Raw genomic sequence first — 15,301 nt, 5'->3', positions numbered from 1 at the left:
TACACATAATTTTAATTTAGCACATCCAGTAAAAAAAAACATAGCAACTGTACAAAAATATTTTACTCAAAAGTAAGTATCTGTGAATCAAACCTAAGTAACAATCCACAGTCTTAGTGCGATTTATTCCGATAGAACATATGAAGGATGTTAACGTTTGTTATAATTGTATATATTTTTCAGTTCAATTCTACTCTGATCTTTAATCACAATTAATTACAATTTTTCTCAAAAAAAGCCCAGAAAAGTCTTAAATGAATGAGTTTGGTTGTTTTTTTTATTGAATTTAGGAGGTATTCTTTTGTGTTCCCTGTGTTTTTCTTACTTTTGCACACCTGCTGCCTCTAACCCTCTCAGTAGAAGCTCACTACAGAAAGCTGATCCCTCCTGCATTGTCCTTCTGAGGCGCAGTGAAAGCAGCTGAACAGCCGCAGGTGGCTCATCCAGTCTGAACCCTCAAACTCAGCTTTCCTTTGAAACATCTGGAAGGAGTTCCTTTTCAAACGAAAGCCCTTCCTAACGATGGTAGCTTTCAGATAGGGGAAGGAATATCAAAGAACAAGACGGAGCCTAAACAGCCTGTTACGTGTCGTCAGCATTCCTGCAGTGACACGCGGCGTCAAGACAAACTGCACGATCCCACAATTTCGGCTGTAATTGTCCCCACCTGGAACAACCTCCGTCCAGATGCTGAGCTACAAATCCACGGAAGGGTCTGAATGACCAGGAGAAGGAGCCAGCAGGACGCAAATTATTTAACTGAGCCCACTGTGCTGCTAATTATTGACAGTAATGACTAACTTAGCGAGCAGGTCAAAAGTGCCAGGAGAGCAGGGTTCTGCACATGCTCAGTAAAGCTTTACTTTCATAAAAATCATGTCAACTTTTTTAAATAGTATTTTATTTAAAAAAAAAAGTATTCAACAACCGTAGAACCACACAAGCAGGAAATACAGACAATAAAGTTACCGTCATGTATTATTAGATAGAAAACAATAAAAACAGTAAAGTAAAATCACAGAAATAGTCGACTTTTCAGAGCTTTAAACTGTTTGTTAGAAAAACGATTGAAATTTATATTTAAATGTTGTTAATCTGTTCTTCTCTTATCTCAATGCTCAGATTTTTTTAAGTCAAGTTAAGTTAATTTTATTCTTTGAAGCCATAAAACCAAATCTTTACTTTTCAGAGCTAAAAACACATTTATAGGGACATTTTTCTTATTAAAGTACATTTTTGTTATGTTTTCATCGGAAAACCTTCCAAGAAAAAAACTTGTAAGTCGGTTCTAATGTAGGATTTTTCATAAACTAGTGAAAATGGCTAAAACAACAGAATTCAATCATAAATACAACCAAGAAACAAAAACATGCCACTGTCCCAAAAGTACAACCAGCTCTAAAACTAAAAACCACAAAAACAAACGTCTACGGTTTGGAAAGAACTGACAGCTCAAACATGCAGCCGGTGTTTTGGACCAGTTTCCGACGACAGTGGCTCTGGATTTCAAAGTGCTGTAGTGGATTGGAGATGGGGACGGGGGACGGGGTTGCTCCCTCTAGACAATGGTGGCTTTGTACAGGTCCGTCTGGCAGTCGCTGACCTCTTGCGAGGTGCGGGCGCTCTGAGCCATCTGGACGCTCCTCATTTTGGTCTGACACTGCCGCAGCTCGGCGACGTAGCCCTGGAAGCTGAGGCTGAGCTCGGAATCCTCGCCGTGGGAGGCCTCCGACACTCCTTCCTCCAGGTGCACGCCCTCCACGTTCACCACCCCCTGAGGCGTTGACGCGGCGTCGGATACGGTCACTTTTGCTCCTGCGAACAGAAAAAAGTTGTTTGATGAGTTTAAACAGTTGAAGTATTTCAGCTGGTTGATCTAAATGCTACTGTTAGCATGTTCACGAACAATTCAGATGATAAATTCAGAGCAGACTTAGAAATATTTGATGGCGCAAAAACCTAAAAGGCAAAAAAAATTAAACCACTACCTTTTACATAAAAAAATCTTTAAAAACTGCTCAAAATATTGATACAATCATTAAAAACATATATAAGTTGTAGTTTTTTAACTATTTTTTGTCGAAAACACACATTTTTAATAACAAAAAGTCCTCAAAATGATTGAAAAGTTACTAAAAGAAATGAAAATAAAGACTCATAATCGTGGGAACAAAAAGCCAGTTCCTTTCCACGTCTTTATCAGCACGTTGACCTTTGACATTTCCTTTTTTTACGACCGCAGTGATGTCATCCGCTGCTGTAGCGTTGCTGTGATGACAAACACTCGCAGACACCACAAATCATAATGAAAAAAATAGAGGTTGCTCTGCGTTCTAAATAAAACTCCTCCTCCGTCCTGTGAGGAGTCACTGTGGTGCTGACACCGCGGTTCAGATGGGCGATAAGCGGCTCAAATGCGGTAAACAGAGGCCGCTCTCAGACACCGAGCTGTGATTCACTGCTGTCGAGTGTAAACACACGCCCTGTGGGCTAAACGCTCGCTAACTACACCGCAATCAAGGTGACGGTTTGTACATTTATTTCATAAAGTTTGCTTTTTTTGATAAAAATAAATGTATTTTGTAGTTTGCACTCAACTGCTTTGGTTGATGATTTATTTATTTTATTTTATTCATATTTTCTTGACTCTTTTATCCAGAAATAACCAAATAATTGAGTGCCTTTCAAAATAAAAGCATACATAAAAAATGTAGTTAAAAAAGCAACTAGTTTACAGCTAAAATAAAGAAATGTTTAAGGAATGAAAGCTTTTCCTGCTCTGTCATGTAAGCAAAACAATAGTTTATCACGACTGTTCTTCCTGTCAGCAGATTCTGGAAAGAACCCAGGCGTACGGACGTGGCTGAAGCTCGCCGCCCAAAGATCTGCGCCCTCCCCGGCTCTGACTGCCAGGTGGATAATAGGTGTCAGCATCTGTCGGCTCCCAGAGCTCAGACGTACGGAGCGTGAAAAAGGCCTGAGGGAAAGTAGAGCCTCAGGTGTGGAACCATGATGCATATTTATTTATTAAAAAAAAAAAAAAGTTCCTCTAAATGTATTCTCTGGTAATCTACTGTGATATTTATTTCTGTTTCATAATATTTAAAAATGTTGTAAATAAGGTGATCTAATATTAGTATTAACATATTTTGGGTTATTTTGCCCCCTAGTGGATATTTTATTACCTGCAGATTTGATTAATTTGTTTTTATTAGTAATAATCAGAATAATTGTGTTTTTTATTGATTTATGTTTTAAAAAATTCAAATTAAACATTTAAACCACAAGTTTTACAAAAAAAATATTAAGTTAAAGCAATATGTTTAAACTTATTTGTAAAAACAGTTTTTTTTTTTACAGTCAGGGAGGGGTTTTGAACAGCAGAGGGCGGCAATCGAGCGTCAGTCGGCTCCTCTGCAGTGAGGATTTCAAGCCTGAAAAAAAAAAAAAAGACTTCCAGACTATATTTAGTGCACTGGAACAGGCGCTTTATTCTTCACGCCTTTGAAACTTATGCTGGTCGCCACCAGAAAGACGAAAATTAGAAAATAAAAGTGTCTGAAAAGTGGGAAAGTGGAGGCGTCGGAACTTGTTGCGCTCTTTCTAGCGGCGAGGTGGCTTCACTGAATCATACTTTCTATTTTAGCTGGTGGAAAAAAAAAAAGAGAAATAGGCATGGAGACGGATGAAAAGCAATAGTGACAGTTTCTATCTGTAGCACAACCCATGGATAAGGTTACCATGGCGCCCGGCGGTGGAAAGAATCAGCCTGATGCGCTTAGCAACCAGGAAAGTGACGGAGCGCCAGAGCTGAAGGGCTTCCATCATCATCCGTCGTCTTCGGCGGCTCGTATCTCCTCATCAGCAGTGAGGTCACACCCGCCCATTTTAAAATTGATTTGATGGAATTTGTTGAAGAAAACCCCAACAAGTTTGGGGGGAAATATTGGAGCAGGTATGAAGGAGAAACTAAAAACAAGCAGATGCGAGAATGACACGTGAAGCTATGGATCTGATAACCCACGCACAACACCACCAATTTAGCAACTCCACAAAAAAAAAGGAAAAAAAGGGTAAGTAGGCCAAGCAAACAAGCGGGAAAACACACAAAGGAGTGGGAGCTGAGGAGATGAGGCGGGAAAAAGGCGTGCGGAGGAGAAAAGGAGGAGTGGGGGGGGACACAACGTGTAAAAAGACAAACGAGAGTGATTTCCAATTCTAACATTTATTAGATCTATTCAATCACAGGTACAGAGTTTTATTGGCAGTGATTATCCACAACAGGCACCTGGAAGAGGAAGTGAGTGCACCTGACCGCGTTCACCGCCGCTCAGTCTGCTGAGCCGGTGCAAACAACAACAACAATTGTCAAAATGAAACAAACAGCTTGAACATGTGGATGAACATCTACAGCACTGCTGAGAACACACCTGTAAAATGCTCTGAACCCTGTAGCGTGCATCCAAAAATATTACAACATGATTGATTCGGCTGGAGTGAGGAAACGTTGAGCACACCTCCAGGTAAACATGGATCAAAGAGGAAGTTTTACATCTTCAGGAGCTTCACTGAGATTTAACCGGAAAGAACAAAAAGAATCCACATCGAAGAGTCTTTAAAGTGCATCAGTCAAGACTTTGGTCCGATTGTGACCTCACACACACACATGCGCGCACACACACAAACACTAGGTTGTTACGCTGTAGAAATACCTGAAGTGGACTGTTTGGCTCCGCCCACGCCTTCAGGCTGGGAGCAGGGGGGCGGCGGGGTGAAGTCGGCCTGGGGGGCGCCGCTCTCGAAGGAGGACATTGGGCTGGGTAAAGGTGGGAGGAGCGTGCTGTTGGGGCTGCTGATGTCGCCCTCGCCCACCAGCGTCAGGTCGGCGGGGGTCTCCTCCACCGTGCGCAGGTTGGGCCGCGGGATGGGGGACAGGTGGGTGCCGAACGTGGGGTGGCGGGGAGGGGGGAGCAGGCAGCGCCTGGCCGCGGAGTGTCCGTTGGCGCTGGAGCTGAGGGAGGAGTCCAGGCTCTCCGAGCGCACGCCGGAGGTGAGGGACCCCCGCGGGGGGGCCCCGTTCTCTCGGCCCTGCTTCAGTGAGGAGGACGGGGTGGAGCTCGCCAGGTCGGAGGACGTGGGCGGGGTGACGCGCAGGAAGTCGGGGAGCACCAGGTCCTCCTTGCTCAGGAGTCCGCGCTGGTCGTTGGCTCGGCTGCTCTGAGCCCGGCTCAGCAGCTCAAAGAATTCTGGGAAAAACAGGAGATAGAGCTGTGAACCTCTTCAGGGCGACGACACGGAGCGCTGAGCATGCAGCATAAGGAGCACCCCCGACGCAAAGCAGGCAGAGACAACCGACACACACAGAGGAAGAGGAGGGTTTACCTTCGGCTTCATCTATATTAATCTTTCTGTTTTTCCCTGGCAGTGCTGAGTCGGGTCCGCTCGCTCTCAGAGCAAAGTCCTTTGGGGTTGACCTGTCATCTCCCTGCAGATGCAACAATAACAACGGACTCTGTTAGGGGTGGGGTTGAAGGGGGCGCGAGGGGACGAGCTTCTAAGCACCTTCCTGCAGGAGGACCCCCCCACCCCCCACCCCTCCATATGAAAAGAGCCTGACCCATCTGCTGGGTTTGTGTCTCTTAAAGACCCACTCTGAAGAAAATAGACTTTTTGGTGTTTTTAAGATCCTCTTGGAGCATTTTTCTCACGATGGAGGACACATCAAAAGATGATTAAGCTCAAAATTTATTTTTGCTGAGTCATCATTCACACTCTATTGATTCTCCTGCTCCTTCCCGTATGATTTTCTGCATGTAAAAGCTAAATCACACTTTCAGCGATTTCAGCAACTTCGGTTTAAAAACATTTAGCTCATTCAGGAAATACATTTTTACTTTTAGTATTAGTGTATTTTATGGTTTTAAAGATTTTACGCAGTTTATGAGATTTTTCAGCCTCATTGAAAATGAACTGGAAATCTTTCAAAAACTTTGTGCACTTTTGAAACTGAAGCAATCTTGTTGTCAAAACGTTCAGGAAATTCCTGCTTGTACTTTTGGTATTCATAAATTTAAATTTTTTTTTATTTTACACAATTTTTCAAGAAATTCTTCAAATTCTTTATGCATTTTTGACACGTATGCAATCTTGTTATCGAAACGTTCAGCACATTCACGACATTCCTGCTTGTACTTTTGGTATTCAGAAATGTTGCGCTTTTTAAATTTTACGCAATTTTTGCAATTTTTTTCTTAAACATTCTTCCAATTCTTTGTGCACTTTCCACAAATTATACAATACTAGTTTTAAAACGTCAAGGAAATTCATGGTTGTACTTTCAGTATACATACCTTTAACGCATTTTGAAATTTTGTGCAATTTGTTTGCGATTTCTAACGAAATTCTTTAAATTTGCTGTGTAGTTTCTGAAAATAATTAAAGTTTGGTATCAATATTCAGCAGTTTTAGGACATTCCTGCTTGTATTTTTGGTATCGTACTTTTTTAATTTTTGCGATTTTTTTAAAAGAAATTCTTTACATTCTTTGTGTACTTTCTGCAAATTATGCAAGTTTGGTGTTAAAACATTCACCACGTTCAGGACATTTATGCTTGTATTTTTTGGTATTCATATGTTTTTTAAGCATTTTGAAATTTTACGCAATGTTTGCAATTTTTCAAGAAATTCTTGAAATCCTTTGTGCACATCCTGTAAATAATGCAAGTTTGGTATCAAAACGTTCAGCTCATTCAGGACGTTCATGGTTGTACCTGTGGTACTTTTCAAAGCATCTTCAGCGACTACATTCAGCATAAAGCATTCACGTTGCATTATTGCAATAATTCAAAATTAAAAAAAAAAAATATATCACATTTGTCACGTAGAAAATATGCACAAAAAGCCCAAAGCTCCCTGCTCTGCTCTATTCTGATGCATCCGCTTGTAGACAAATAGATCCATAAACCTCTTTGTTTTCCTCGTCTGAGTTGACATTTGGCTCAAAACTGGGATGATGGGAAAGGGGGGCGGGCTTGCTCAAAGTCAACAGTCTCGCCCACAACTCAGAGGTGTAAATCTAACGAACTCCTGCCGCTAAAATCGGAGTGGGTCTTTAACTACCATTTGGCCTGATTGTGGCGGGACAGGAAAAGCAGCCAGAAAGCTGGAAATCCGAGCGGTGAAGCACCCACGAGGAGTTAGTATGCAGAGAATGTTACTCAAACTGAGGATGAATGATGCAAAGGCAGCACAGCAGGAAGAAAAACCTTCATGTTGGTGTTTTTACAGAGAGCGTGAAGGTGGAAATACTCACGGCGGCAGAAAAACTCCTCGTTGGAGGGTGGCCTCTTAGAGAGGAAGACTTGAGTTTCTCTGTGATGACAAAGGAAAAACAAAAAAAAAAGTGAGCTCTAGTTATCTTTTTTAACCCTTTCACGCTGTATGTCACTAATTTACAACATACTATAAATTAAGGATTCAACTTAATTTGGTTTTTACTGTGTATGTTTTTGTTTTTAAATGTAAAGCGCTTCAAGTATGAGAAGCGCTTTTCATAAATAAACTTTGATTGATTGAACTGTATCAGATTAATATGAATATCTTCAAAACATATATATAGATAATTAATTTATTTCTTTACAAATGTGTCTAAATGTGTAAACCGTGTAATCTCAAAATTGAATTGAATCAAATTGAATGGAGCGGATCAAGAAAAAAAAAAATCTGAATCGAATCGATTTTGGAAATTACCCAGCACTTTCTGCTCTGTAGTTCATCATCAGTCCATTAGGGGCAGTAGACATGCTTTTCCTGGTTATTTCAAAATGGCAGCCTCCATGAAATATCAAAAACACTTTTGGTGGGAAAAAGTTTAGCTAATTTTCTTTATTTGATAAAAGATTGATAGTGAAATTTTGTTTTTAAGGATTTTATCAAAGGGTTTAAAAAAATATAATAAAAAAAATTCTGTCTAAATTATTTTAACCCTTTAACACTACAGTTTTAGTTCCTGTGTTTACATTATTTTAATTACTGTAACACTTAAAGCATCAGGATCAGCTGATTTATGTTGATTGTGAAAACGGTCGGAAGTTAAATATTATGAGAGTCTTATGTAAGTGTCACTAGCGACATTTCAGGTGTTAAAGGGTTAAAAAGTCGCCACCCATTGTACCCGTATCGATTCGAATCCTGTAAAGTTCACAGTAAAGGAGCTGACCTTTCCCTGAGCACGGATCCGCTCGCTCCAACACCACCCGTAAGCCGTCCAGACTTGATATGGGAGCGCCCAAATCCAACGGCTCGGTTTCTCCGATCTACGAGCAAACATTGTTAGAGATTCACCTGCTGTACAAGATCCCACACATGGACGTCGGTGAGAGAGTATTTGCTCATAAGCTGCCTTTCAGCTGGGGTTTATGGCATAAAGCCGGTGGACTAAAATAAATCCAGAGGTTAAGGGGTTGGAATAAAGAGTCGGCATGTTTGAGGACTGTCGTCATTCCTAATTACAGCCCTGCCGCTCCGTCTTCACATGCTGGGCTGAGTCACAGGGCTAACCACTGTGTGGAGATGGAAAAGGGGATGCGGTCTCCTGACCACCCTACTCCACCCTGGCGCAGCGTCACGAGCAGCACAAGAGCTTAAAAGACATCGGAGCGTTGTAACTTACTATTTTGGCCACAAGATCACTGAGGTGGAGGCCGTATTTGGCCACTACAGGTCGCAGGACCTCGGTGACGGGCTTGGTAGGTTTGGCTTTCAGCCCCACAGAGCGGTTAATGGGGACCAGGTCCAACCTGAGAGCAAACCAGGAGTGAATGATTTATAACCAGGAAAGGACGGAAATTTAGAAAGCTTTATACCTAAATAAAGTTCGCTTTTCCAGACGGAGGTTCCGGGAATTAAGAGTCATGCAGTCTTGGTCCAGCACTAAAGGCTGCAAGAGGAGGAAAACAGATTAAAAAAAGCTCAAAGTGTTCTTCGTGTCACCCACTTGCTCCTCACCTTCTCTCCTCCCACCAGGAACAGGTCGACAGCAGCGATGTTGACACCGATGTTCCGACACAGGTCTTGGAGGACTTCTCGGATGGAGGCGCCGGGTCGGAGGGTGAGGGAAGAGCAGGAGCCGTCAGGCAGCAGCACGCTGCAGTGTTTGGGTGAGCGCTCCCACGCTCCGACTGAGTGGCGATTATCCGACTGAAGTCAAAAGGTTGGCCGCAGGATTCAAAGGGTTAATTTGGCAGTCATCTTTGTTTGTGTTATGTAAGATGAAAAAAGTGAGTGGGCTCCACCAGTAAGACGGAGAAAAAAACTGAAATTCTGGTGGTATTACGGCAGCCTTTTTGTTACCATGGTGATCTGACCAGAGGCAACTTACCTCAATCTTTGAGCCAGAGGATGGAATCTCCAGACTGGCGCTGGAAGACAAGGAGCCTTGGGACTCTCTCCGTCCGTTAGTGCCTGGGAAGTCTGTGCACCAAAACAGGATTTAAGCTAAAAAGAAACACAAAATGTTTCACAACAACGTCCCAGATTCTCACCGAGACTGATGTCCCCAATGTCCTTCTTCTTTGGCCCCTTCCCAAAGCTCCTGTTGCGGCCCCACGGGAAGAACATGCCGCGCTTCTTTTCTGCGTTCTCGTCCCTGCTGTCTTCATTCAGCGACTTCCCCGACCTCTGCTTTCTGGTGTCCTGCAGATCAGACGACAGAGATGTGAATCACGAGCCGCTGATGCAGCAGATGGAGAGGTGGCGAGGGGTGGTGTACCCTTTTTGGGGTAGAGACCGTGGAGCGGTCAGAGCTGGCGCTGTGTTTGGACGGTGCAGGGCTGCAGGGAATCTGGTACGGGTCTGGAAGCGGCTGACCGTCCTCCTCAGCACGCAAACACTCCAGGTAGAGGGAGGACTTGAGGAACCGAGAGTAGCTGTCAAACTTCATCAGGTTGAAGATCTGCGGCGAAAACAAAACCATGTAAAGAACAAAACATTTTTAGGAGGATGAGGTTCGTAGTAACAGAGTTAAAAACGGTGCACAGACTGATCTCTGTCTTTTCACAACACTTGGCGCTCTGTTTAAATGTTTGGAGGCAAACATGTAGTAGTGTCAGACTGTTTGTTTTCTGTATTACTAACACGGTTAGGATTTAGCAGAATAGTAACGTTAATCTAGCCGTATTAGTCTGTTTTTTCATGAGTTGCTAACACGATTGGCTAGCTAGCCAAGTCACAGTAACATTGTTTTAGCTGCATTATTATGGCTTTTTTATGTATTGGTACCAAGGTTGGGAGTTAGCTTAGTCAAAGTGATGTTGTTTTAGCTGTTTTAGACTGTTTTTTAATGTGTTGCTAACACGATTGGGAGCTAGCGTAGTCACGGTAACGTTGTTTCACCTGTATCAGTCTGTTTTTTTTCTGGTCACAGTTACATTGTTTTAGTTAAATTATTCTGTTTTTTTAACGTGTTGCTAACGAGGTTGGGAGTTAGCTTTGTCAAAGTATTGTTGTTTTAGCTTTATTAATCCATTTTTTACACGACAAGATTGAGAATCAACGTAGTACATTCTTTCTTTCTGTGTTGCAAACAAGGTTGGCGCATGTGTAGCACATTAAAAACGGGTTCCAGAATGACTGTTCATAAAGTCTGACCGATTAACTTATCCCTGATTTTTTTTTTGTTGCGCTTAATGCCCTTATATATGAAATAATGAAAATAGACTATTCAATGACGGTGTGTCTTATTATCTCCAGTGCGCCCTATAGTAAGAAAAATACAGTTTTATGTCTTTGCTAATGAACTGCTGAGCTTTCACAGTTAAGTTTGGATCCAAAATCAGTTCTAAAAAATGGCTGAGCAAAAGGAAAAAAAGAGGGTGAATCAGAGCAAAAGGATGTATGAGGGGGAACTTGTTAGCGTGTAGTTAGTCTAATATCACGACAGGAGACTCAGCAACTGACAACCAAACGCCTATCGGCGAGATGAAAATACTCAGATCTCAGACTGGAAGCGTGTAAAAAGAGCTGTCTTGTTTGTCTGTGGGTGGACGCCAGTTTGTGTTTATCTCTCGGGGAAAGCCGCCGTCGTTTTTGTCAACACACCCAGATGGCCACAAAAGAAAAGCCAATATGTGGAAGCACAGCGAGGGGGCGGCCAGCTGAGAACAAAACCCCCCGATGGACGCGGAATCCTCCGTTTCGTCAAGTCTCTCTGGAAGACGCCTTGATCTCTGGCTCGATAAGAGATGGAGGGAAATGATAGCAGCGTGAGGATATGTTTTCAGTTGGCGGGCATGCACCTGTAGCTGCTGGGTCTTGAACATGTCGGGTTGGGGGGAGGTGAGGACGTCATCAGCCAGCTGGGCCTGGCTGTCGATGTTGACCGGCATGGTGGCCTTGCTGGACAGGAAGCTGTTGTAGATTTCTCCCGCTCTTTGGGACAGCTGCAGGTGAGAAACAAATATGAGGCGACCCTTCACAATAAAAGCAGTGTTTATCACCTGGGGTCAAGGCTAAAGCTTGGGTGAAGAGCTAAACGTCCTGGGACCTGAAAGTGTTTCCTTTGACTAACACCTCTTTGCTCAACATGAATCACCTGCCTAATAAATTCTTACCACATCTGTAGCTGCACTTACCTGCTTTTTATCTGTTGCAGGGACATGACTGAAGTATTCACAGGCTTGCCAGAACAAGATATTCTCCTCGCTGAATTCTTTCTTGAGAAATTCCTGTGGAGGCACACAAGAGGTTTTTTTGTAAGACCTCAAAAACGAGGATCACTTTCTCATCCTACCAGCTGTGCTGCTGTTGAGGCCATTAGCGAAGGCAGAAATTACTGGGTGCAGTGTAACGAGACTGGTTGCGCTCGCGAGTGTGGGCACAGGATGGTGTGGGCGACTGCAGCTGATCGGAGTGTGGAGGGAAGGTGAGGAGGGAGGTGGTTCTGGGAAGCCAGAACTTAATGTGGAAGCGATCCGAAGGTGTTGTGGACCAGATACAAAGACACATCTTTTGTGTAGGAGGAGAAAGTACTTGGTAATAAAACCAAAAAGGCTCAAAACTGTGACTTTGGATAAAGTATTATAAACAGACAAGTACACCTCAGTAGTTCTGTTGGAATGGGTCTTATTAGCAAATAGAAGTCGTTTGTTTGTGAGAAACTGGCTGTTAACTTGAAAATACTTTGTTTAAAGATGTGTTTTGGGTGTTTTTAACATGTTCTTTTGGCATTTTTCTGATGATGGAGAAAATTATGCTTCAAATAACATTTCTGAGTTTGCTCTGCTCCATTCTAGATCCATGAACGTCTTTGTTTTCCTCGTCGAATGTGGCTCAAAACAGCTCAGCTGGATAGCTCCAATATATTTATTTACAATTGTGAATAAAAGACTACCGGGAACGCTTCCGGTAACTACTGGGATAAACAAGGGATTACTGTAAACTTTTATAAGTCGTCTACGACACTAAAAAAAGATTCAAGTTAGATCTCTTGAAGTCCCGTTTGTTCACCTGTGAGACATTTTTAGCCAAACTCACCGAAAAATAGCGCACTCCCACGGGGTCTTGGAGGAGCCGCTCGAAGCCGGCGGACCAGCTCTCAACGCGCTGCTCCGAACCCCCCCGTAGACCACCTGCTCCAGGAAGACTGCCATTGCTGTTCAAGCTGGTCTGGCTGCAGCACCCCTGCAACTGGATCCCACTGTAGTCTGCAAGATAATGAGAAGTATGTGGAAAATCTGTAGGTCCCGGAAGCAACTTTGAAACCTCAGTTCTGTAATTTTCCTAAATCATTTTTTACTAGCACTTAATAGATTTATTATATAGCTTTAAAATGTCCTATTCTTTAACTTATTTGTTAAATATACATCTAAATCAGGGGTCTCAAACTGGCCATTTGCAGCCACCAAGTCGACATTTTGTGGCTTAATATTAAAGCTCAATGTCTACCAAGCAATATCTTCTGCATGTCCAGATGATAGCTTTATATTTGCTTCATGATGTTTCAGCTTGCTTTATGTTTAATTGCATTTGCTATTGTTGTTGGATCTGGTCGTCTGAAAAGTCCTTAGCAACAGTTGCTAGCATCGTTAGCTCTTGTCGTTTCTCAGGATACGCAGAAAATATTGCTTTGTAGTACATAGACATGGACAAATGTTCAATAAACTTTTTCAGTAGACATCAACAATGGGCCAAATATATAGACAAGGGAGAAAAAAAACATATTTTTGGCACAATAATCTGCCTTCGGTGGCCCCAAGGTTTGAGAATCCTGATATAGATGAATTAATTTCCTTAAAAACACAATGGGGAAATGGGGAAACCTCACTTGGTTACACATGAACTAACAATTTAAAGAAACCTTTACTGATATTGACATATAATATTGTCGCAAACATCTGTTAATAGGAAAATACATAACACAACGTGAAGTCTGGAGCGTGGTGATTCTACAGTCTATGAAACAAACTTGTATTTTCTCTATATGGGAAATGGCCAACGTTGATAAATCGAGGCCAGGAGAGTCAGACCATCACAGGGATGAAGGCAAAAACGGGGGGAAACTATCCTGAAAGAGCTGGAGGTTCAACCCCCACCTGCATAGTACCTGCTATCAAGACGGTACACGGTCCCTTTAAAGCTGTGGACAGAGCAGGTGAAGAATGCTCCGTGAATCACAGACAAAAGGGTCAGTGTCAAGTATTAGTTATGGATACTCAGTAAAGGTTAAAACCATCCTCATTGTTTATAGGTGGGAGGAATTTACACACAGTTATAAACTATAAGAGCTATAAACATGTCTGACATCTGAAAACATGGAGTGAGTTTGACCAGTGTTGGAATAGAGTTGAACTAACTAGTTGTGGAAATTGCACGTCATTGCTTTGATGTTTCCTTTTGGGAAGCGTATTACAAAGGGGGAGGGGTTCAACTCCACATCCAAATGGTGAGTTGCTTTGTGTCACAGTGAGGCTCTATTTCAAGCCATCGACTGTATACGAGAACTAGACTGAGTGACCCCTCCCCCCTCGCGTTCCAAACAGGAAGTACCCGCTGGCTCCAAGAAGCCAAAATCCCATTGACTTCTATATTCTTTTTGAGATACAGAAGTTTACATTTAAATGTAAATGTTTTTATTTTGACATGACTTTTTAAAGTTATAAAACAAATGTATATTTTCTGAGCTCTGGCAGCTATGTGCTAACGTAGATGACCTATCGATGACTTCATCAAGTAGTAGTATTGTCCACTATTTTTTCTATATCGCTCCACTTGGTGGGATAAATATAGGGATAGGGAGAAACCATGGGGTGGGAAGCAGATTGGATTCAGCCATTGGACCAATCACTGCTTACTGTCCAAATTTGGTTCCAACATGGCGACATCCATAATGGACAGTTATGGTAACTAAATTGACTTAATTTGGTTGGAGACAGAAGTAAGCTATTGTCTATGGGTGATGTCACGCTCACTTGGTCCAGTTCTCCTAAATAGTCAGTGGTTTCTACACATGTTGAAGCCTAGCTATAGTGACATTTAAGAGTTTTTAATTAGTCAGCTAAAAACTAGTTTATTACATACATTTTTTTTGTTTTACAGTAAATGTGGCAATTGACTATTATGATAAATGTTCTAAACATTTTAGGTGAAATTTGTGGTTTCTCGTTAAGAAACAACACACAAGTTTATGCTTGTGGTTATTATGTGGCTAACAGCTCCTTGGTTGCTGTCATTGTTACCCATAAGGGATCACAGAATGTTTTCCTTTTTTAAAAACAAAAAACAAGTTCAGCTAAAATTATAAAAACCCAATACAAAAAGCTGAAAATTTAATGAAAAAGACACACCAAACTTATACTTTAAATTCATAGTCAAATATGAAATTTAAATAAGAAGGATAAAAAATAAAAAATCTAAAAACGCTTTAGTAGATTTTAAGTCTGGCCACAGAGTGTGTTTTGTGTGGCTTAAGTTTACAACAAAACAAAGTTGATATGAAGCTGAAAGGGCATCTTTTGTTTTGAAACATGCTTCAACCCGGAAGCCAAAGGGGATTCCTTTTGGTGGAAGCTGTGATAGGAAGTAATGGTCTGATTCACAAAATCTACTTTCACTTTTTTCCCTCATTATCTGCTCAACAATTGCATATAAAAATCAACCTCTTCCTCTGCTTCTTCCTCCACTTTCATGAGGAAAGCTTTCATTTTATCACATCTGCTGCTGCTTTTATCCTTGTACTTTTGCTGGAATGCTGTTGCAATTCATAGCAGATATAAAATGAGTTTTAAAGTATGAATAAATGAACACA

At 41.9% G+C, this 15,301-nt stretch overlaps 1 protein-coding gene across 1 annotated transcript in view; it reads right to left on the bottom strand.

Annotated features, from left to right (window-relative positions):
* Positions 1–960: 960 nt before the first annotated feature.
* Positions 961–15,301, bottom strand: part of rgs12a (regulator of G protein signaling 12a) — a 38,223-nt gene continuing 23,882 nt past the window's right edge. The window contains exons 5-18 of the mRNA XM_024288624.2: positions 12,532–12,701; positions 11,631–11,723; positions 11,295–11,438; positions 9,770–9,952; positions 9,543–9,693; positions 9,380–9,471; positions 9,007–9,198; positions 8,865–8,938; positions 8,672–8,798; positions 8,219–8,315; positions 7,313–7,371; positions 5,383–5,485; positions 4,713–5,246; positions 961–1,815 (exon numbers count right to left, since the gene is read on the bottom strand). Of these exons, the coding sequence (XP_024144392.1) occupies positions 1,559–1,815; positions 4,713–5,246; positions 5,383–5,485; positions 7,313–7,371; positions 8,219–8,315; positions 8,672–8,798; positions 8,865–8,938; positions 9,007–9,198; positions 9,380–9,471; positions 9,543–9,693; positions 9,770–9,952; positions 11,295–11,438; positions 11,631–11,723; positions 12,532–12,701 (2,276 nt within the window). The 3' untranslated portion in view covers positions 961–1,558. The remainder of the gene's footprint in view (positions 1,816–4,712; positions 5,247–5,382; positions 5,486–7,312; positions 7,372–8,218; positions 8,316–8,671; positions 8,799–8,864; positions 8,939–9,006; positions 9,199–9,379; positions 9,472–9,542; positions 9,694–9,769; positions 9,953–11,294; positions 11,439–11,630; positions 11,724–12,531; positions 12,702–15,301) is intronic.

This window comes from Oryzias melastigma, linkage group LG18 (genome assembly GCF_002922805.2).
Source record: "Oryzias melastigma strain HK-1 linkage group LG18, ASM292280v2, whole genome shotgun sequence".
In the NCBI taxonomy this organism is placed as follows: domain Eukaryota; kingdom Metazoa; phylum Chordata; class Actinopteri; order Beloniformes; family Adrianichthyidae; genus Oryzias; species Oryzias melastigma.
Note: the sequence above shows the minus strand (reverse complement) of the source record. Positions and strands in the feature narration are given on the sequence as shown.